Consider the following 21,008-nt stretch of genomic DNA (forward strand, 5'->3'; position numbering starts at 1 on the left):
TTTGGCATTGCTCCTGCAATATGGGAAGATGAGGAAGAATCTGGAAGCAGAACTGGGCACTGTAACAAAATGATTGGAAGTGGTTCTCTCAACCATGTCCTTTGGCCCTTGCCTCCTTGCCTGACTTGTCACAACTTCTAGTTATGGGTTACATGGTACTTCCCACTGCCACTATCCCTCTACCTGAAAGAAAGGAAATGCCGTTGTCAGACTCCTAACTTTTGGGGCTTTCATAGTCTGAGCAAGTTCTTCACCAGTAAATTGGGTATCCTCATAACAATGATGGTGACAACAACAATAATCCATAGTATCACCTCCTAGCCTTGGTAACTTTGAGGCATGTGGCCAGTGAACAAAAGGCCTGTCTCCTTTTGAGGAGATGAAACAGAAGCACTAATCTTATGATTGAAAAATTAGTTTTATTAAAAATAAGAAAAAAGAAAAAGATAGTGTCTTTCACTTGAGGTAGTCAAATACCCAGTTATAGTTGAATGAAATAGCACATTTAGCACTGATAAGTTCACAACTACCTCTTCAGTGACCAGTCTTCCACAGAATGCCGTGGGGAAGTTATGCACAAATCCAGATGGGCAAGATCTGAGGTTCAAATAGCTTTGATGCAACAAAGCATATAAGAATGGAGTTAGCACAAATGCAGTAAACTTAGGATAAAAAGACCAGAGACATTAAAAATATCAGAATCCATGAAGTGGACTAGCATACCTTAAAACAAAGGACCCTTATAGCAAATATTTGCCTATCACTTTTTTTTTTTTACTTCAGAGGGGAGAGATTTCTCCAGGTCACTTCTCCAACAATGCTTGACTTGATTTTACCTGATTGTCATGAACCCCAACCTTCAATCAAAGTTTTGGGAGCATTTCCTCTTAGTTCTTCTCGCCTCCCTAGATATTTCTCAGTCACGGATTGGCACTTCATTGTACCTCTGGTCCCATAGAAGGTTAGCTTTGTCTTTATCACAGTTCCCAGACAGTCTCTTCTGTTTACCTAGAGCAGTGTTTCTCAACCTTGTCAACTTGAAGACGTGTGGACTTCAACTCCCAAAATTCCCCAGCCAGCCATGCTGGCTGGGGAATTCTGGGAGTTGAAGTCCACACGTCTTCAAGTTGACAAGGTTGAGAAACACTGACCTAGAGCTTTTGCTCTCCTGCTTAATCAGTGCTTACCCCTCTGCTTCTCCTGTAAATTAAACTTTAGCTTCTTTATTATTGCAGTCTTTTTGAGTGTGGTATCATATTAGTGGCTGCCTCCTAAAATCCCTGTTTGCTGAGTACCTCTAGCAGCCTTGACTGCTGTTCTTTGGAAGCCTTTTGAGCAGTGGAAGCTGCTCTATTCCTCTGGAGCTGAAAGAATATAAATTGAGTAAATAAATAGAACTTTAATTTTGTCTGAATGAACACTTCTTTCGCTGGTTTTCAACTAATTTACAATGTTGCCATAACATTTTGAATTTTAATTCATGGGAGGCTTGTTGCCATAGGATATATTTATTATTGTATTTCATTTGTTAGACTTATACCTTTCATCCAAGAGCTCAAGATACACTTTCTAATCTGCTCCCACAGCAACAGTTTTGTGAGGTAGGTTGAGCTAAGAGAATATGACTGGCCCAAAGTCACCAGTGAGCTTCCATGCTTGAGGGTGGACTCCCAGTCCCAGTTCAGGACCTTAATCACTGCAACACACTGAAAAGACACAACAGTGAAGAACCTAGATATGTGTCTTAAGCATGACAAAAGAACAAGGGAAGCTTCTGATTCCACTTGGGTACAAGTAAATCCAGTGTCATCAAGTAACTGCTCAGTGTCTTTCCCGGCAGTTCCTAAAAGAGGCAAGCTGATGAATCTGTTTTAGTCCAAATTTTACATCAATTTCTGTCAGTATGTTGGCAAATACTTTTTTTTTTTAAAGCTGAGTCATATACTTTCAGTTGATTTTGATCTACACTTGTTTTATGCCCTGCTTTAGAAATAAGATATGCATTGATTTTTTTGCCTAATTGACATCATCTTAGAATGTTTAGCTCATGGTTACTCCAAAGCACACTAACCTTGGACCTAGAGTTGTACTGTAGGGAGGCAGTATATTTATAGTCAGTTTTCAGATGTCCAGTTGAAGATCGAAGAGCTTAACAAACATTTACAACGTGACAGACAGAAACATTAGAGTGTTAGCACACATTTGACAAATACTGTTGGGGTAGGCAACCTGCAACTCACAGCCCCCAAAAGAAAATCTCTGGAATTCAGTGTTACAATTTCATGCCAGTTGGAAATGAAAGAAATGAGGTGGGCTAAAGTTTCAGACCAGTTTAGAGCATCAACATTCTTCCTCCCCAAGATACTACTGAAAATTGGTTTTACTCCTGTCATGATATTATTACCCTGCTCTCCTGTGGCTTTCAGTTGCCAAAAATAATTTTTAAAAGTGTGGTCCAAGCTGTAAAAGGTTGCCTGCCCTGGGCTTAAGTGAACCTTAAACTACAGTGTATGTAGGTATAATCAATCAGTCAATCAATCAATCAATCAAACAAACTAAACTTGAAGAAAAAAGAATAGAGAGGAGTAAAAAAATGCAAGGAAAAAGAAAGAAAAAAGAGAGAAGAGAAAAGAATATGATAAAGAGAAAAGAAATATGTAAAAAAGTTATTTCCAACCTTCACCACAAGTATAAACAAATTTAGTAACTCTTCACCCTTTCTAAAGTTACAAATATTTATCTCTTCATCCCATATCCCATCCCTTATCTATAGGCAAATCCATAAAGAATCATCTTTTTAGTCCTGGTGTCAGCAGAAAGTCCATAAAGGGTTACCAGAAGCAATAACATATCTTGTTTTAACCTTGATCAAATAATCCAACTTTATATTCCTTTCTTTTACTTCTAACAGTCTTAACCTTTAGTTCATTCAAATATTGTCGTAGGATTTGATTTCTCTTCATTTTTTCATTATCTCATCACACAGAGTTCTTCAAGGCTTTAACAAGCCTCTTTTGTAAATCCAATAGGAAATAATTATCTAGGTCACTCTCTTGGTTTGTCATTTATATTTCCCTTTTAAATTTTAAAACTTCCACCAGTTTCTTTTGCAGATCCAGTGAAACATGCTATTCTGTCATTCTGTTGACCTGTCAGTTGTAAATCCACTTTCAATGCCATCTCTATCTTGTCAGGTAAAATTTGTCCTACATCTGTCATTTCTTCAATAACATCTTTTGGACATAGTCTATCCATAGAAGCAGATCTCATTACTGATATTGTTGATATTGTGGCTACTATTTTCTGATTCCATTCTTCAAAAGCCTCCTTCAATATTTTTACTGTCATAACATTTTGCATCATCTTGCAGGCCTGTAAATCTTTCCTGTACCTAAAACAGGAAACCTTAGTCCTTTCTAGTGTCTAGTTTTTGAAATCATGAAATTGCTTACGTATGTTTTGCCTTATAAAAAACAAAACAAGATCTAACGATAAGCTGTTTGTACTGTAAAATTAATTCTAAAATCTTATTGTAAAAGTTTCAATATTCCAATTTTATCTGGACCCTTAGTCGATTTATAACTTTCTAAGACCAAAATGTTATTAAGATTTTTGCTGTTTATTTCAGATTCTTTAAATTCATAAGCTTATGATTAAAATTTCCTTTTATTCAGGATTGAAGGTAGACTCACCCAGCATTTTCAAACTTGTCATTTCGAAGGTCTCTAATAACTTAGAAGTAGTAAATGAACAGCTTCTCAAAGTGATTAGAAAGTGAGGTTTGTAAATTTAGTGTCCTTTAAAAATCTCTGCTGCAGTTGTGAGCAAGATGGCTAATCCCATTAGACTGCTAATCTCTAAGTGCTCAAACGCCCAGAAAATTGCTGTCCTGCCGCCTCCTCATGAGGAACAGCCATCTGGAACACCTGTGGGCATTGTTCCATCCTCCTCTCTGGAGAGGGTTCGAAGGAACCAGTCTACTCTGATCTTCTACTTCTGTGAACCAGTTCCAAGAAGTTCCAAGGTACCAGTCTATTCACCAATTCCTTGGTCTTTGCCACTATCGTCTGCTCTGCTTTCACAGAGCCATCTTCAGTTTGCCGTACCTCCCCTGGAAGCCCAAGTATGATTTCTTTTTGGCTAGGAATGGCCAGATCTCAGGCACCTAGAAATTTGACGCTAAGTCATTTGACATTCTCCCCAAAGTACATCTCTTTAGTGAATGCCAAATTATAAACTGTAATATGAAATGTGCAGGGTGTAAGGTTTGCCCCGTTCGACAGAGAAACTCTCGTGACACGTGTGGTTCACAAAGAAGGTTTACTCATGCGTAACGTAGTAGTCACAAGCAAAGCCAGGACTGGCTTGGTACAATTGCATCACTTGTTATATTCCCCCCTTCCCGCGCTTTTTTCCCGCCCCGCGATCACGTTGCTGCTGTGGATTATCGGCCCCCCAATATCCCCCTTGATTGTCCATGATGGCAGGTTCGGTCAGGGTCCATTGTCCTTGATTGCCAGTCCCCCTCCGGCTGGGTTGGTCCCTCCCCGTTATGTGCAAGCCCGAGGGTTCTGTGCTGCGTTGCGATCTTGTTTCGCTGCCTGCGGCCCCGTTCATTGTTGGCTCGCGCCGTTATCAGTTTATAGTTAAAAGCTTCCGCTGTGGTTTTCCTGTTTGGCTGGGCGCAGGTGGCCCGTTAATTAGCGGCGCTTTCAGTTCCTCTTTTCCCCGCTAGCTACCGCCGGTGGATTCCGCGTGGTCTGGCTGCGAGCTTCCCTGAAGCCCCGTGCTGGCCGAACCTGACATACCGCCCCCCTGAAGACAACTCCCCCCCCCCGGCTCTATTTCGGTTTCCCGGGGTATTTATTGTAAAAGTCCCGCACTAGGTCCGGCGCCCTTATGTGGGTTTTACTCACCCATTCGCTGTGGGACTTGGGAAAATGTTTCCATTGCACTAGGAGCTGGACCTGCCCCTTGTGCCTCCTGGCGTCCAGTATCTGGTTGATCTCGAAATGCTGCTCCCCCCCGACCATGATGGGTGGTGCCAGGCGTTCCCCGGCTGGTGCAGCTTTAGCAGGCTGCAATGGAACACCGGGTGGATCTTCCCGAGGCTTTTCGGGAGCGTCAGCCTGACGGTTACTGGATTGATGACCTCTGCAATGGGGAACGGCCCCACAAACCTCGGGCTGAGTTTTTTCGATGCCTGGTGCGTCTTTAGGTTTTTGGTTGACAGATACACCTGGTCCCCCACTTTCCACTGCTCCTCGGGGAGCCTCTTGCAGTCCGCGTGTTTCTTGTAGTCGGCTTTGGCTCTTTGCAATGCCGCGTGCGCCGCTCGCCGGGTCGCGTCGATTTGGGCGAACCAGGCGTCCAGGGAGTTGATCTGGGATTCCGGCTGAGGCAACTCCGGCATGGGGACGAAGTCTCTCCCGGTGGCTACTTTGAACGGAGAGAACCCGGTACTCTTGTGGACGGCGTTGTTGTATGCCACTTCCGCGAATGGTAGTAGCTCCGCCCAATCGTCCTGTTGGTGCCCCACGTAGCAGCGCAGGTACTGTTCGAGCCCCCCGTTCAGGCGTTCCGTGGCTCCGTCCGTCTGCGGGTGCGCCGCGGAAGAAAGGGCTTGCTTCGTCCCCACCCGCTTCAGGAACTCCCTCCAGAACCGTGCGATGAAGTTGCCGCCCCGATCACTGACGACCCGTCGGGGCACGCTGTGGAGCCGGTAAACATGTTGCACGAATAGTCTCGCCAACCCCTCTGCCGTGGGGACTCGCCGGCACGCTACAAAGTGCGCTTGTTTGGAGAATAAGTCCGTAACCACCCAAATGGCGGTCTTCCCCTTACTCTCCGGGAGCTCTACTATGAAGTCCATGGCGATCTCTTGCCGTGGGCCGTCGGGTTCCGCTACCGACTGGAGTAGCCCTCTAGGCTTGCCTTTGGCCCCTTTCGCCGTCGCGCACACCGGGCAACCCCCCGAGTACGCCTCCACGTCCTTACGGAGCGTGGGCCACCAGAACTGCCGTCGAATTAAGTGGAGTGTCTTCACGAAGCCGTAATGCCCCGCGCTCCGGCTGTCGTGGGCTCTTTCCATGACCTCCCGTCGGCAACCCTCGGGCACGTACAGCTTTCCTTCGTGCCACCACAACCCCTCTTGGCTGGTTAGCGCCTCTCGGTTCTGCTTGAGCCAAGCGTCCCGCTCCGCCGCCTCCGCGAACCCTTGCCTTACTTCAGGCGCCGCGTCCCGTCGTTCCCCCTTGGTCTGGCTCCGGGTCACCGCCTTTGCAGCCAGTCTGCTGGCAGGGATGATGGAGTCCACGATCTCCTCCCGTAGGCTGGCGTGCTGGGGCATGCGAGACAGTCCATCTGCTAGGAAGTTGCGCTTCCCAGGGATGTGTTTTAGGGTGAACCTGAACCTCCCGAAGTATTGGGACCACCGCGCCTGTTTGGGGGATAGCTTATGCGGGGTCTTCAGGGCCTCGAGGTTCTTATGGTCCGTCCACACCTCGAATGGTTCAGCTGCCCCCTCCAGTAGATGCCTCCACGTGGCCAGTGCCCACTTGACTGCGTACGCCTCTTTCTCCCACACCATCCACCTCCTCTCCATCTCGGTGAATTTGCGGGAGGCGTAGGCGCATGGGTGGATGGCCCCCTCCGGGCTGGGCTGGAGCAGGACTGCCCCCGTTGCCACGTCTGACGCATCTACTTGGATTATAAACCGCCGATCTGGGTCGGGATGGCGCAGGATCGGCTCCGCTGTGAACCGCCGTTTTAGCTCCTCAAACGCCCCCTGGCATTCTGCAGTCCACGCAAGTGTCATGCTGGGCTTGGGGGGTTTTCCAGTGCCCTTGGTTTTTAGCAGGTCTGTTAGGGGAAGGGCGATTTGGGCGAAGTTCGGGATAAACTGTCTATAGAAGTTCGCAAACCCTAGGAAGCTTTGAAGTTGCCTCCGGGTTCGCGGCGCTTCCCAGCCCAGGACATCCTTTACCTTCGCCGGGTCCATCTCAATTCCCCGGCTGGATATTCGGTAGCCGAAGTAGGCTAGTTGCTCTCGATGGAACTCGCATTTCGATAGCTTCGCGTACAGCTGTGCCTTCAGCAGTCTCTGGAGCACTGTGCGCACCAGGCTCACGTGCTCCGCCAGGGTTTCGGTGTAGATGAGGATGTCATCCAGGTAGACCAGGACGCCCCGGTAGAGTAGGTCGTGCAGCACCTCATTTATTAGCTGCATAAATACCCCCGGGGCCCCTTTTAATCCGAACGGCATCACGGAAAATTGGTAGCTTCCGAGCGGCGTGTTGAACGCCGTTTTCCACTCATCTTTAGCGCGGATCCTGACCCTGAAGTAAGCTTCGCGCAAGTCCAGTTTTGTGAACACCCTCCCCTTAGACAGGTGCGACATCAAGTCCTTCATCAAGGGGAGGGGGTATTTGTACTCGGTGCTGATTGCGTTCAGCCCCCGGTAGTCCATGCACATTCGGAGCGAGCCATCCTTCTTCTCCCGGAATAGTACCGGGGCCGCTAATGGTGACTTCGCGGGTTGGATGAATCCCCGCGCTAGGTTCTTGTCTATGAATTCCCGCAGAGCCCCCATCTCCCTCCTTGACAGGGAGTACATTTTTGGCTTAGGCAGAGTCGCCCCTGGCTCTAACTCGATGGCGCAATCACTGGGCCGGTGTGGAGGGAGCTGGTCGGACTCCTTTTCCCCGAACGCTGCCGCCAGGTCTCGATACTGCCTCGGGATTCCGCCGCCCGTCATGGGTTCCCCGGACCCTGCCTCTCGCTTTGCAGTTGTCTCGCCAGTCGCCGCTGCCTCCCCATGCCTCGGGATCGTTGCGAGTCTCCGGGGTCCCGGCGCTGCTGCTGCTGCTGTTGCCGCCCAGGTCTCAGGCTCCGTCTGCTCTCGCCCCGTCTCCCGGTGTCTCGGATCCTCCACTTGCCCGTCTGTGGTTGCGGCCGCACCCGTCTCCACGGCTCGGTCCCCTCTGCTCTCGCACTTCGCCAGTCTGTCGACCCCGAACCGCACTGCCTCCGCCGTCCAGTTGACCCGTGGGTTCCGTCGCCGCAGCCACGCCAAGCCGAGTACCACCGCGTAGTCGGCCACCGGGACCACCACAAATCTCAGTTCTTCCCGGTGACTCCCGATCGTCATCTGGACCGGCTCGGTATAATACTGAGCTGCCCCCCCCCCGCCAGCGTGCCGTCTAGCTGGCTGAATGCAATGGGCTCCCGGAGGCGCCTCAGCTGTAGTCCGAGCCCCGAGACCACAGCTGGGTGCATCAAGCAGTGGGTGCAGCCTGAATCCAGTAGCGCCCGCAGCTGTGCCTCCCCTCCGGATCTCACCCCCCAGATGTGTATTCTCACCCGGAACGGAGGGCAGTCCTCATCTCCGATTGGGTCCACGCGCCTCGACTCCCCTGCTCGCACTGGGACGCCGTTCAGTGCGAGCGCGCCTCGTTTCCCGCCGGCTCCGAGTCCTCTCCGGAGGACGCCGTCTCCGGGGTCGACCACCCCCCGCGTCCTTTTTCGGTCACCGCCGCCACTGCCCCCTTCCGCGGTCGGTCGCCGGCCCTTTTCCCGGTCGCACGCGGGGGCTTGACTTCGGGCCGTGGTGAGGCTCCTTCCCGCTCCGTCGGGCACTGCGCCGCTCGGTGGCCTCTGCCTCCGCACCGGAAGCACAGGTTCGGGGCTCTGGTCGCCTCTCGCCCCCCAGTGGACTGCCGCCGACTGCTCCGCCTTTCCTCGGGGGTTCTCTCCCTCGGCTGGTCCCTCGGCTGGTCCCGTCGCCTCGCGCTTTGTTGGATCTGCCGCCATGCCGATTCCGCCGTTCCGGCCAGCCAGATCCAATCTTTCACTGTGGACGGGTCGTCCCGTCCCAGTGCCCGCTCCAGGATCTCTGGATTGAGCCCCCTCTTAAAATACTTCACCCTCAGGGACTCCGGCCAGTCCGTGAGCTTCTCTGCCAACCTCCGGAACTCCAGGGCGTACTCCGATACCGACTTGCCCCGCTGTCTGAACTGCAGGATGTCGTCCTCCGCCCGCTTGGCGCTCAATGTGTCCTCGAATCTGTCCCGGAGCGCCTGCATGAAGTCCGGGAAACTCCGTAGTTCCACTGCGTTGGCGTCATATAGTCCGATCACCCAGCTTGCTGCTTGGCCATCTAGCAGCTCGGCCACGTAGGATACTCTATCCTCGTCCCTAGCGAATAGGTGACCACCCCTCTGCATGAACCCCCTAACGTGCGTCAAAAAATGCGGCAGCTATTCAGGGTCCCTTGAGAACTTCCCAGTGATGCCTCGAAGTCTCAGGGCGTCTGCCGCCCGTCGGTCCACCGACCGGGGCATCGTGGGCGGTGCCGGCTGGGGTGCCGGACCGCCACCCCCGTTGCTCGCCCCGTCGCTCACCGCCGATGGTCCCACTCTCTGTAGCAGGGTCTGGAGCATCGCCTCCATGGCGTCTAGGCGCCGCTCGACTCTCTCCTCTAGTCGGGCGAACTTCTCGTCCCACTCGCGGTTCCGGGACCCTGAACCTCGGGTCATCGTGACGCCTGAACCGTCTGGCCCTTGGTTCACGCACATCGACCACCGCTCGGCTGGAGGGCACCCGGTCCTGGTTGCTGTCCCGTCGCTCCCGGGTGGCTCTGACCGTCCCTCCTCGAGCCTGGGCCCCTCGTGCTCCAGCTGACCCGCGGATTCCTCGTCGCTGGTCATGCCTGTATTGGAAAGGGAAACGGTGAGTCCTGGCTTTATGTAAGGTTTTCCCCGTTCGACAGAGAAACTCTCGTGACATGTGTGGTTCACAAAGAAGGTTTACTCATGCGTAACGTAGTAGTCACAAGCAAAGCCAGGACTGGCTTGGTACAATTGCATCACTTGTTATATTCCCCCCTTCCCGCGCTTTTTTCCCGCCCCGCGATCACGTTGCTGCTGCGGATTATCGGCCTCCCAATATCCCCCTTGATTGTCCATGATGGCAGGTTCGGTCAGGGTCCATTGTCTTTGATTGCCAGTCCCCCTCCGGCTGGGTTGGTCCCTCCCCGTTACGTGCAAGCCCGAGGGTTCTGTGCTGCGTTGCGATCTTGTTTCGCTGCCTGCGGCCCCATTCATTGTTGGCTCGCGCCGTTATCAGTTTATAGTTAAAAGCTTCCGCTGTGGTTTTCCTGTTTGGCTGGGCGCAGGTGGCCCGTTAATTAGCGGCGCTTTCAGTTCCTCTTTTCCCCGCTAGCTACCGCCGGTGGATTCCGCGTGGTCTGGCTGCGAGCTTCCCTGAAGCCCCGTGCTGGCCGAACCTGACACAGGGATGTATTTTTCCTTTAGTCTAGAATGATGACAATATTGTTGAAAAGTATCAGCTTGCCTTTTTGTTGTAAATTCCTCCATTACTCTAGAGTTTAAGCAGTAGTGTATTTTAAAAGATGAAGTGGTACCTTAATTCATTTCTCTAAATGAATTAAGAATTAATTCAATAATTAAAATATTATTCTAGACAAATAGAACTTGGCTGAAGTAGGCTGTTTGCTGTTTTGACTCCTTTCTCTCTCACAGATTTCTAGGTAATGTAATTAAGTTTCCATGCTTAATAGTTGATACAGGAAGCTTGGATAGTAAAAAACAAAGGTCCATTGAAAAGTTCAGTTTTTAATCTATAAAATACTATTGGAGGAGTAAGATGAGAGTTGATACAAGAATACTTGAACCACTGTTTTTTACTTAGTTGTAAGAATTGGTATTACAGAACAATGACAAGTCTTAATGATTTTCAAAAGCAATTCTAACCTATATATTGCATATGATACCCACAGCTAAGCCTTTTCTTAGTGATTTTTAAAATGATATTGTCATATTTTGCCAGAAATGAGTTTTTTTAATTCAAATTCAAATAAAATAAGTTTATTTGTTTGTGTGTTTTAAGAATATGAAAAAGAGAAAAATTATTTGAAGGGACTGGCGTAAAAGAAAAGTAAATTTGGTTCATTGTTTTGCCTTTATTGAAAATATCTATAAAACATCCATGTTTTCTATTCCCATCTTATAAACACAATTTTGTTTATTTAAATATTTGTAGAGAGTTTCCCATAAAACCTCTTGAAGCAATTTTCAATCATATTTGAAAACAATAAAGTAAAACAGTTAATGTCAGACATGTGCATTAAAAGTAAACAAAGAAAAAAGAATCTATTTCTACCATTCACACAAAGGAGGCCTGGGTGAAAAGAGGTACATAAAAGTTTTAATAGTATGCATCTCTTCACTATTAGGGAAGAGGATTTCAAAATGCAGTAGTCACCATTTGGAATCTCCATCTATAAGTGACTGCTTGACGACATTCACAATTCACGACACTCATAGCAAGACCTCTCTGTGCAAGCTTAATGATCATGCCCTTTAATAACACAGAAGGCACTCTACTAGGCATCCAAGTCTTATAAACCTGCATAACAGATCATGATTTCTTCTGTATCTGGCACATTCAGTAGAGTCATGGAACAACCTATGGGACACACAAAGGAGTTCAACCCAGGTATCTAAGATCAGATAGACTACAACTGGAAAAAAGTACAATGTGTACTTCATCAGTTTGGAATAGATACTTGCTCTGTGTGTTCCTCTTGAGTTTGATCAGTAGACAGCCAGTGGTTGTTGTTTTTTTTTAATCAAACCCACATAATTGTAGAAATTATGACAGAGATCTGTCCCAAGCTAAGATTGAAATCCTGGCTCATAGCAATTCTGAATTGGCATGATTTGGCTGAAACTTTGAAAGGATCATGTGGGGGTGACCATGGTGCATGAATCAGCCTAAACTATTGCTATGTCACCCTGTGCTTTTAAGAATAGGTGATGATGGAAGTGATTGTCTGCTTGAAAATGCGGTGTTCCAATCTGTTCTGCATTTCTCTTTTTCAGGGATAGAGACAATAATGTTGGCAGATATTTTGATTAAGATAATTAGGATAAAATTCATTAAAAGCTGACTTTCAGTTGGACTTTATTTTTATTATTAAATTATTTTAAGCAGGTAACACTATGACATCCCAATAAAAATCAATGTTTATTTTCATTTTAATCAATGTACTATTAGATTATTTCAGCATCAAGTGTATTTATTGGATGTCTGGTAGTTTTTGGCAACAACCTAGATGGAAAATTCTTATTCCTTTCCATACATTTAAATTTGTGTCATATAACCGTTATTCATAGAGACAGCCCAATCTATCTGTCATCTTTGTTGTCCTTTATGTTCATTTTTTATTTTAGTGGATCTAAAATGAATTATAATGGCAGTTTATTTAGAGCTTAGTTGATTATTTTAAATGCTATTTTTTTTTAAAAAAGGAAACAATTCGTCTAATGTTGGATTAAATGATGTATTATGCAGTTATTTTGTTTATCTTCATAGTATGCCATGGACCAAACAGTAAAAAAGAGAAGGCACCCACTGAAGAAGTACTGTAGATAAAAAAGTCTCACAAAATGCTAAGAAAAAAATAAGATCTACATGTTGCCCAGATACCTATGATGAAGTAAATGTCGAAGAGATGACGACTTCATAGCTAAATTAGGATTTCAGCCTAGATTTTCCTGCTTCAAGTCTGATACTTGTTCTGCCAGATCAGCCTTCCTCGCTAGTGCACTCTAAAAAAATAAATCTGTCAGTCGACCATTCAGAAAACTGAGTATGCAGTATGAATGAATAATATGCTGAAGGGAAATAATTTCATTGGTTTAATCATAGTTAGATTAAACCTTCAATAAATTATTTATTTAAACATTTTAAACTGTGCAATAGCTGAAGCACTCTGGGCAGTTCACAATAAAACATACTAAAAATACAATGAGAAAAAAACACACAAAACAATAAAATGAAAAATAAAAACACCATATACAGTCAGGACCAGAAATATTGGAACAAGGATAACTGTTTTGGCATTTGGCCTCTCTATACCACCACATTGAAGTTGAAAGGGAACACATCCAGATGGGAGTGAAGTCAGGACTTTCAGCTGTAATTCAAGGGGTTTGACAAAAGTGGGGCCTAATGTAGAGGGTGAAGAAGAGGACCTTGACCTTTTCCATAACCAAAGGAGCGAAACATAACAAGTCCACAACAAAAAGATCATATTCAGAAGAGGCTCAGACAGACACCTTCCTAATTCACAGGAGTATAAGAAGGGCAAAGACATGCAGCACAGTCAGACTTGCAAGATTCTGTTATTACAACTAATCTCAATAAAAGTAGTTTTGGTCTCCCTGTGGAGTTGATTTCCTGGTCTAGTCTACCTACTGGGGCTGGCTCATAATATACTTATATTGGCCAGTCCAGGTGCTCAGTCTAGCCCCTCTATTTTGAACTAACTGAAGTTTCTGGACAGTTTCCAAAAGCAGCCCCACATACAATACATTGCAATAATCCAACTGGGAAATTACCAAAGTGTGAATAACTGCTGTGAGGCTGTCTCTGTCCAGGTAAGGTGGGAGTTGGTAAATCACTGGAGTTGATAAAAGGCACTTTGTGCCACCAAGGCCACCTGGACTTCTAGGGACAGTGATGGATCTAAAATCACTCCCAAACTGAGAACCTGCTCCTTTAAGATAAATGCAGATCTCTCCATGGCAGGCAGGGCACCACTTTACTGGACAGATGGACTACCCACAAACAGTATCTCTGTCTTCTGAATTGACTCTCAGTTTATTGGCCCTCATCCAGACCATTCCCCTGCCCAAGCATTGGTTTGGGACACCAACCACCTCACCTGTGTTAGATGGAAAGGAGAGGTAGAGCTGGGTGTCATTCCCCTATTGATGGCACCTCAGCCCACGTCCCCAGATGACATCTTTAGCAGTTTCGTGTAGATGTTAAACAGCAGAAGGGATAAAATGGAGCCCTATGGGACTCCATAACCCAACTTCCATGAGGCAGAAGAGTAATCTCCCAGCACTACCTTCTGGAAATGGTCACCCAAGTAGGAGTGGAACCATTGTAGTACGGTGCCCCCATATCCCAACTCTGACAGCCTACCCAGGAGACATCATGCTTGATGTTATAGAAAGCCTCTGAGAGGTCCAGGAGGACAAACAGGGCAGCACTCCCTTTGTCTTTTTCCTGGCCCAGGTCACCCCACAGAACAACCAAGATGTTTCCTGTTCCATAAGCAGTCCTGAAATCAAATTAAAATGGATCTAGAAAATCAGTTTCATCCAAGAACTAATGTTCTTCCCAATTCAGTTTGACCTGCCATGATTTATAGACATGTATAAGAAGTTTTAAATTTGATAATTGTCAAGGGATCCCACAAAAATAATTATAATTTGAAATACAAAGCAGATCTTTGTGTTAGCAGTTCAAATAACAATATTTCTGTTGTATAAAACTGACTTGTCTGAGGTTTTTCTTTTTTATTTGTTAAATGTATAAATTATAAGTTATTTTCTTTTATAAACTTTTACATTTATAAACTGTCCACTTTTTGGCAGCTTAGGAGCACATGGTAACCAGCACCAAAACTCATTTGACAGTTAAACAAACTGGCTATATTTTCTTTATTTAGTATGAATAAATAATAATATTTCCCAGAATATATGTGCATTTTGTTTTTGGAATTATATGAATATTGACTCAGATTGCAGATGACAATCCAAGGTATTGCAACACTAAGAATTATTTAGAAATGGATCCCCCTTTCCTCCAAGTAGCACTTGTTAACTTATTTTCGAATGAATGAAGAGTTTATTACGGTCATAGACTAGCATAAACTTATTTTCAGTTTATGAGATAACCGAACTCTTTACAATTTCCCCCCCTTTTTTAAAACATTGGATGTTCTTTATACAGAGGATCAACAGGAATCATTACAGACAGCAACTCTTTTCTAGCACTTCTATTTTTTTATTCTGTATCCCATTCTGAGGATTGCTTTATTTCCTTCATTAGGGTAAGACTAGATTCTCATACAAATTACAGGTTCTTTATAAGTTTCCTTTAATTGCTAGAAAGGGGCCTTTTTCTGCAGAAGAAAGGAGGAGGCATTGAGGTAAACGTGATGGCCCTGGTGATTTTATGGCTCTTAATATCCCCTTCAAAGGATATGTCTTGTTTGCTCATCCCCACTTCTTGGAAATCATTGGGGTAGTGGTAGACCTGAATCATAGAATCTGTTTTTCTTTCTTGCCTGGAACAAAATGCCTGGAACAAATACACATGTACAGTGCATCATAATTCTTCACTGGAGGAAACTGCCTCAGCATTATCTTTCAGTCTTTCATATCTGCACAATGGACTTCATACTTTAATAGTTATAAGTCTCTAAACTTTATACAAACCTTGGAATGAAGGTTGTGTGAATAGATATTTTAGGCTGATTGAATGAAATGACCCTTAATATGCCCAAACTTCAAAGTAAAAAAAATCCATAAGATCTTATAATTAAAATGAAAAATTGAACATATTTAAGGAAATCAAAAATGAAAAATAAAATTGAAAGAAATTGAAGTAATGTCAGAAGTGTAAGGATAACAGATGTCCAAAGTGTTACTCGACTAGGAAATCTTGACCAGCAAAAAATCTGTTAGGGATAGAAGACCTAACATTATGTAAAGGTTAGAGTGTTGGATCTGGAGTGAGAGGAGGTATAGCCTAGTGTATGGTTCTGGGTAATCAGTAGGTTCTAACCTACTAATAGAATTGTTGTGATGATAAAATAGAGCTGTAGATGTTCCCTAAACAGACATGATAAAGAATGGTATTGTATAGTTAGTACGGAAGTTGTAGAAAAATTATCACTTTTGAAGCAAACTTCATCATTTCAAGAGAAATATGACATAAGCAAAGGACATGGAAAATAAATAAAATAAACAAGAAAAGGTTTAAAAATGCAAAACAGTGTTTTAGTACCTATCAGCCAGCAAATCAGGAGAGATTTATTGGTACAGAAAGTTATTACCTACCATCTGCCTTATCCACTGTGTTTTCCAGCAAGAGCTGCCTTTGTCTTTAATATTTAAGAATAGTTTTAAAGCACTTTTTTATGTTAACTTTGGCTGGAGGTCTGGGTGAATGTCTATAGAGAACTCAGCATGATAAGATATTAACAGTTAAATTAATTTGAAATGTTAAATCTATGCTTGCATACCATTGTACTGGATCAGTGAATTCCGTTGCATGCATAGCCTCCAAAGTCTTGTTATAATGGCATTTACTGACTGTCAAATGACATCTGGAAGAGTTGAAATATCATTTAGCATTTTAGATGTGCCTCAGAAAAAGGTAATAAAATTATTTTCTTTCTAGCCATCTATTTTGTTACGACTTAGAGAATAGCTTCCAAAGAAACAGATTAAAAATAGGAATGAGTCCTTTTTTGTAATCTTGCATATATGTACTGTAAAAAAGTTGTTAGAGTATTGCTATTTTTATAAGTTCTATGCAGTTTAAATTAACCCTTGAAAGAAATTACTGTACTAACAGTTTGATTTAGGCTGAATGTACAGAAAGCACTATATTGTATGGACTAATTTATTGCCCATCCTTTTGTCTTTCACAGAATGTGGAGAAAGTCTTTGTGGAATTCAATCATGGAGAACTATTTGAGTTCTATAACAAGGTCTGTATTGGTGTTTTAATGGATTTTCCAACATTTGATAACATTTCCTTTGCTTTAATAAGACTTTATTATCAAGTCTGTGGTTTTGAGTTGTTCTTGCTTGGAGCTTTTCTTGTAAACACATAAAGCCTACATTCCCCCAAAGCAAGGCTTTTCTGAGTTATATCTTGTATATACAGGGTTTACATTTGCTGTTTAAAATGGCTTTGAACAAAGTGATGTCTGCTAAAGCTTGTAGTTAACTCTAACAAGAACCAAAAGGATAAGAACTTTCTGAAAAGCTTAAATTGATAAAACATATTTATTTACATTTATACAGGTGAAGAATTCACCCAGTCAGAACAAACGTATACATAGGTTTCCAAATTGCAGACAAATATCTATACATTATAATGTCACTGGACAAATTTTTTAAAAGTCACTTTAATGGGAAAAATGGGTTTTTTTTGCTTTATTACTGAGAACTTGTTTCATCAATATATAGTTGTATTTAATCTGCATATTTTCATTATTTCTCTTCTATTTTCATATTTCTAAATATCTTTTTTTGTTTTGATCAAATAGTTGGAAACAATACAAATGCAGCTGGATTCGCTTACATGATACTACGTGAAGACTAATTTCTCCATTATGCTCCAGCTGCTTTGATACCGAAGATATATCGGCTGACTGTATTTGCTGAAATACTGAGTGGATTGCTGTCAATAAATGATTTAAGTTTCTTTGATCATTCACATTAGCTAAATGAAATCATTGTTAAGAAAGCTTTGGTTACAATTGACTACATGGTATTAAACTTTAAGTGAAGCATTTCACTATATTATTGTGCAGACTTTTGAATTATGAAGTGAATCCTGTTTTTGTATTTTGGGTTTGCGTTGAGGATGGCAGCTTATATAATACTGTAGGACCATAACAAACTGCATGTAGTCATTATCCAAAATTTGCTTAAACAGTAGAAAAAGATAATTAAATTGATAAAACATTGGCTCCAGTACCGATATCTTACTCATAAGAACAGCAGTACAAATACTTTAACTCTGGACTATTTTAGTTTATCACTTAATGCTTTTGGGTTTATTGTTTACTATGACAACAAGGCCTGCTTGTTTTTGGATACTTCAGTGATTGTTAAAATGCTTTATAGGACAATTGGCCTCTCACACATCAGAAAGAGAATAATGAGAAATTCGTAACTAATCACATTCAGTTGTTTACTTGATCAACATTTTACCACCAAGATGTCATTTTATAGATTCCCAGCTTGAAATAAGAAATTAAAATAAAAAAACAAGGCCCCTTTTGGTAAATCCAAAGCAGTGTATATGAGGTCCAGTGCTACAATGACAGGGGAAACTGTTGTTTATGCAGGTTGTTTATGTGCTTTTTAGGGTGCTTTACTGGCAAGAAGCCTCTGAGTTATAATGCATACATTATATTCTTAATTGGAAAAGGTAACTAAGACCATGGTTAACTCTAATTTGCATTTCCTAGCTTTCCCTAGATTTCTAGTTTTCATTCAAATGTAGCTGCTGGGTGAACAAATAAGTGCATTTAAAATGCTGATTAAAAGTCCTGGCAGAAGGTATCTCTGCCAAGTGTCCTTAGTGTAATAATTAATTGACATTTGCTGTGATACATCTGGGATATCATTCTTACAGTAGGATTGAGCAAGTTTCAGAAATAATATGGAAGAAGTGTCTTGGGCCTCAGGTGCACACAGTACCACTTTTCTGCTATCCATTAGAGGACCCCCCTTTTTTCCAAGACTTCATCCATCCCTTAACTGGATCAGTAAAAGAAAAATGCTTTTCCGCTTAATTTATTTTACTCACAAACTGCCAAGTGGTTTATTACAGCTGTGCAATTTACTTGCAGGGATACTTAATTGAACAACGCCAGAAGCAAAATGCCACTTAAGTATTAAAGTGGGCCCAGCAGAAGGGTTAACTTCTCCTCTTTGATACAAAAGGCAAGGGTTTTGCCATCATGTAGAAATTCCCTCCAGAGCAGTGAGAGAGCAATGTGAACAGGTACAGAGTCCTTTGTACTAGGAATTGAGGGGTGTCCCTGTGAACAAGGACCTTTGGCACACAGAGAAGTGGACAACTGAAGCCAGTGGAGGAGCTTCCGAGCTGCAGCATTTGGGCTCCTAGCACAAGGAAGAAGAGCCATGAAAGCCAAAAAGTATTTTTTCCTCTTCAGAGCAGCGAGCAATTTTTTTTTTCCTGTCCTCTCTTTAGCATCAGAACCCAGTGGAGGGGTAACAGCAATACAGGAAAGCCATGTGGATATCAGAGTGACCCATCCATCTTTGTTTTAGAGTTTTCAAGTCGCTACATCAGTCTGGGAGGGTAGGCAGGTTGAGGCACCAGATGTCCCATTTATATTTTCTGGCAGGCCTCCCTCTTCTCTTGATGAAGGATTCAGGCCCAAGACTTGAAACAGCCTCCACAGTTCTGACCCTACATCCAGGTGGCCTTCCAGACAGAAACTAACTGGTGAATAAGGCGGATGATTCCTCCAACAGAGATCTTCCAGCTGCCTCCAATCCTCCAAGGAGTGGTCCTATAAGTAAATCTGCTTCCTGTTGTTAATATGGTGAACAGGGAGCTAAGGATCATAGACTAGAATCTTTTGTCTGAAGAGGGAGCTAACAAAATATCTAATTTGTTGGCTTAGGACAGAAGGGAAAAGGAGGCCTCCAGCTCTGTGAGAATAAAGTAGCAACCTCTTCACCACCGATATCATGTATATGTATGCACAGATGACCTGGGAAGATCATAAAAGAGGCAGCACAAAACTTTAGGGATGATGGGGCTGTCTTGATACTTCGGTGAGCAGGGCTTCCCTAGTGGCATTGCCATGACTGAAATACCCCATTTATGCATTTATACCAAGCCGGAAAGAACCTTGCAGCATAAATGCCTTTGGTCCTAGTAATGGATATAAGCACAATTGAATAAATCCCAAAGTTTTATTTTTCTTTACAACCTGCTCCTGAATATTCTACAAGTAAACTGTAATGTAGGTCAGTCAGTACTGCAAAGCAGTGTAGGGTAACTGAAATATATTTAAATTCTAAAATCTTTAAAGGCTGTATTTACAGGGGGAAAGTGTAGTATCAGATTATTAAGTGACTGAATTAGGAATTATAATTCTGAGAGAAATTAGTTTGTAATCTTCAAGTCATTATCAACTGGCATGTTAGCACACACCTTTTCAGGGTAGCTACTTTGATTGGAAAATCCCGAAGCTTGCATTGCAGAAGGGATTTCTTACATTAAAAATCAGTCTAAAGAATTACTTGTGCAAGCTCTTAAACTCAAATCAAATGCACCCCAATCAATCAGGAGTAACCTCCAGTTTTTGCCCTCCCTATTTTATAGACAGTAAAACCATTGAAACAAAATTTGGAAGTATAATTGGGAACAAGCACAAGATAGATGCTGTTGATTCTTCTAGCTTCATTTAGTTGGAGACTATGATAAACTGATAAATTTATCAGTTTATTAGACCTATACATTTTTCTGTCTTTCCAGATGGTTCATACATATAATTTCCAAGCAGTCAGGGCTAAAGTCTTAATTTCCAGTTCATGTATATTTAGGCTAAAATACTTTAAGAGTAAGAGTACATTCTGTTAACATGGTGGATGATTGTTCAAAGTTTTACACTGATGGATGTGTGGATGGAAGTCTTCAGTTAACTTATATTATACCTGCTTCAGATGGTGGGGATTGGGAAAAATAAATCCTTCCATGTTCCTACATGCTTTAGCTGCCTATTGACTTTAACATTACAGAGGAATAGCGGGCTGAAATGTTCCCCTTGGCAATTTCAGATTTTCAGAGGCTCTTATATGTTGAAGCATTCATACTGCCTGTGTGTTAAAATAAAACAAGTCAATACAAAATTCTGCTGTGATCAGTGATCTTTACTGATCTGGTAAAGCACAGTGATCTTTACTGATCTAATCTGGTGAAAAACTTGATTTTCATACAGAAAATCTCAGGTTCACTTCCAGTATCTAGCAAACAGGGTCTAGTTAACGAGGATGTTGAAGACCTGGAACTTCAGTGGTTTCTGCTTTTCATCTCTTTTTATTAGTTTTCCAGGTTATTTCTGTTTTATATTGGTTATTAACTGAAATAATGGGAGGAAAGCTATGGCAAGCCTAGATAGCATATTAAAAAGCAGAGATGTCACCTTGCTGACAAAGATCCGCATAGTCAAAGCTATGGTTTTTCCAGTAGTAATGTATGGCTGTGAGAGCTGGACCATAAAAAAGGCCGAGTGCCAAAGAATTGATGCCTTTGAACTGTGGTGCTGGAGAAGACTCTTGAGAGTCCCCTGGACTGCTAGGAGGTCAAACCAGTCAATCTTAAAGGAAATCAACCCTGATTGCTCA

General features: G+C 43.4%; 1 protein-coding gene across 1 annotated transcript in view; it reads left to right on the forward strand.

The window, feature by feature from the left end:
* COMMD10 (COMM domain containing 10) overlaps positions 1 to 17,327 on the forward strand; it is a 72,847-nt gene extending 55,520 nt beyond the window's left edge. Inside the window, exons 6-7 of the mRNA XM_088130007.1 lie at positions 16,538 to 16,597; positions 17,162 to 17,327. Coding sequence (XP_087986133.1) covers positions 16,538 to 16,597; positions 17,162 to 17,200 — 99 coding nt within the window. The 3' untranslated portion in view covers positions 17,201 to 17,327. The remainder of the gene's footprint in view (positions 1 to 16,537; positions 16,598 to 17,161) is intronic.
* Positions 17,328 to 21,008: the final 3,681 nt, after the last annotated feature.

Source organism: Python bivittatus, unplaced genomic scaffold, assembly GCF_059951505.1.
Source record: "Python bivittatus isolate LINGU-HERP-01145 unplaced genomic scaffold, Pbiv_v1 ctg000850_np1212, whole genome shotgun sequence".
In the NCBI taxonomy this organism is placed as follows: Eukaryota; Metazoa; Chordata; class Lepidosauria; order Squamata; family Pythonidae; genus Python; species Python bivittatus.